Source organism: Solanum verrucosum, unplaced genomic scaffold (genome assembly GCF_900185275.1).
Source record: "Solanum verrucosum unplaced genomic scaffold, falcon-dt-bn FXZP01000060.1, whole genome shotgun sequence".
In the NCBI taxonomy this organism is placed as follows: Eukaryota; Viridiplantae; Streptophyta; class Magnoliopsida; order Solanales; family Solanaceae; genus Solanum; species Solanum verrucosum.
Genome location: NW_026020129.1, coordinates 6,458,314 through 6,460,446, shown reverse-complemented (window position 1 = coordinate 6,460,446; position 2,133 = coordinate 6,458,314). Strand labels below are relative to the sequence as shown.

Sequence of the window (2,133 nt, the reverse complement as noted above, 5' to 3'; positions counted from 1 at the left end):
AATCGAAGGTGTGAGAGGTTGAGACTGTGATAGCTAGGTTGATTGCGTGAGATATTTTATTTTACTTGTTCTATTTAGACTTTACACTCCTTAAAAAATAATGATTAATGAGTGTTTTATCACAATATTTATATTAATTGGTGTTTAATCTTAGGTCTTGAGAAATAATTTGTGGAATGAGTAATTAATGCTTAAAAATATATGATAATATATTTTTCTCTTAATATGCTGTAAATTTTTTATTTTTTTGTATAGTGAATGTATCGCAGGGAGCATACAATTAGATGGAAGGTAAAGTAGTTTGTGTTCTGATAACCAAATATGTTAGGAAAATGCCCATTATTACGTTTCCAGTACAATCCTGTAATGGAAGTTTTTTTTTTGGTCTAATCTTTAATGAAAGTTAGTTGCATCAACCAATCTCTGATTACATTGATTTCATCAATTCTAGAATGCATTTTCTTTATCTATATAATGCCTAGTAATGTCACACAACTTATAACATACATTTAATTCTTATAATTTTCAACATGGCATATTGCAATGAAAATATTGGAGTGGCACATGATTTTCTCTCCAACTTGCAAATTGAAGCAATCCAAACAGTGGCGCCAATGAAGCAAACTGATCCAAGGATATCGCGGCGAGTTCTCATTGGTGAAAATTCTGGCTCAGGCAATTTTCAAAGGCGTTTTCACATGGTGTTTTGCTATAACAAGGCGTCAGAGACGGATTCAGGATGGATTGTCGCTGGATGGATTAAGGAGTCACTAGGAAAGGCACTTGTTGAAAAACCATTACTTGCTGGTAGACTTAGAAGTATAGGAGAAAATGATAATAATTATGGGGAGTTTGAAATTGTGTCAAATGATTCTGGTGTTAGATTGATTGAAGCTGAAATGCCAATGAATTTTGATGATTTTATTCATCTTAAGGAAAAGAAAAATGTAGAAGGTCAGCTTGTATTTTGGGATGATATTCATGAGCCAAACACTCAATATTCACCACTTTTTTATGTCCAGGTTAGCCACACTACTTTTTTATTTGGTCTCAATTTTCACGTCATGAGATAACTTTGGGTTGAGTCAAGCTTAAATTTTATTTTATTTTTAAAATCATGCTATCAAAATCAGACTCATCTCATTTTTTGGTTTACCTGATATTGGAACCTACAACAACCAAATATATTAAAAATCAAATGTTATAATAGCAGTCGAAAAATTTGGAAACCAAGCATGTTATAGAAGTTTTGAGTGTAGAAGATGAAAATTTTTGTGAGTTATTAGCAAAAACATCTACCATATTATTTGAAATATTTGTATGGTCTTAACTTTTAATGGTTTTTTGAGATTTTGTTATAAATTCAAGGGCTATCTATAGAAGATCATACTTTTTTTTTTTTTTCAGGTGACAAATTTCAAGTGTGGATACTCGATTGGGATAAGTTGTAGCCTTTTTCTAGAAGATCCTTATTCCATGACTAGTTTCTTGAATAGATGGTCCAAAATTCATGTCAACATGGTATCAGAGGCAGATGCACCTAAAATTCCAACATTTTTCCTACCAAATCTTAGGAAACAAGGGTGTTCATCAACTTTATATTCGAGATCAAACACAAATAATTACCACGTTAACGATACGTTAATTTTTAAATTACCTTTGAAATTCTTGAATTTAAGTGATGATATCCACAAGAATAATCTTGTAGAAAAATGTGTTGAAGAGGTAGAGAACAAATTTGGTAAGAATTTGTCTACAAAATTGTGTTTGTTTGTTAGAGAAACCTCAGAGGATGTTAATGTTGAAACATTTTCTAGAGAAGGGATTAATCCATTTGGTTCAATTAAGACTGAATTAATTTCAGCTAATTGTTGGGATGATTTGGGATTAGCTGATAATATAAGGTTTAATGAAGAAAATAAGGCTGTCCATTTTTCATGTTGGATAATTAATCCGGGAGATGAAGATCTTGTGTTGATTACTCCATCTCTTGGTAATGAAAGTGGCTCTGAAAACAATGTTTTAGTTACAATGAGAGATTAATCTTTTCAAAGAGCGCATTTTACTCTTTTGCTGGATTGCTCAACATGAATTTGAATTAATCGAGCTTGCAGATTTCAAAGAAAAGATTGA

General features: G+C 31.4%; 1 protein-coding gene across 1 annotated transcript; it reads left to right on the top strand.

Annotated features, from left to right (window-relative positions):
* The first annotated feature begins 493 nt into the window (after positions 1 to 493).
* Positions 494 to 2,043, top strand: LOC125826388 (uncharacterized). Its single transcript, XM_049505698.1, has 2 exons — positions 494 to 1,022; positions 1,408 to 2,043. The coding sequence occupies exons 1-2, from the start codon at positions 531 to 533 to the stop codon at positions 2,041 to 2,043; spliced, it is 1,128 nt and encodes a 375-aa protein (XP_049361655.1). The 5' UTR covers positions 494 to 530.
* Positions 2,044 to 2,133: the final 90 nt, after the last annotated feature.

Bases quoted from the DNA above. Each gene is read 5' to 3' on its own strand.
- LOC125826388 (XM_049505698.1), top strand. From the start codon at position 531: ATGGCATATTGCAATGAAAATATTGGAGTGGCACATGATTTTCTCTCC. The intron at 1,023-1,407 runs GTTAGCCACACT...TTTTTTTTTCAG, and splicing joins CACCACTTTTTTATGTCCAG to GTGACAAATTTCAAGTGTGG.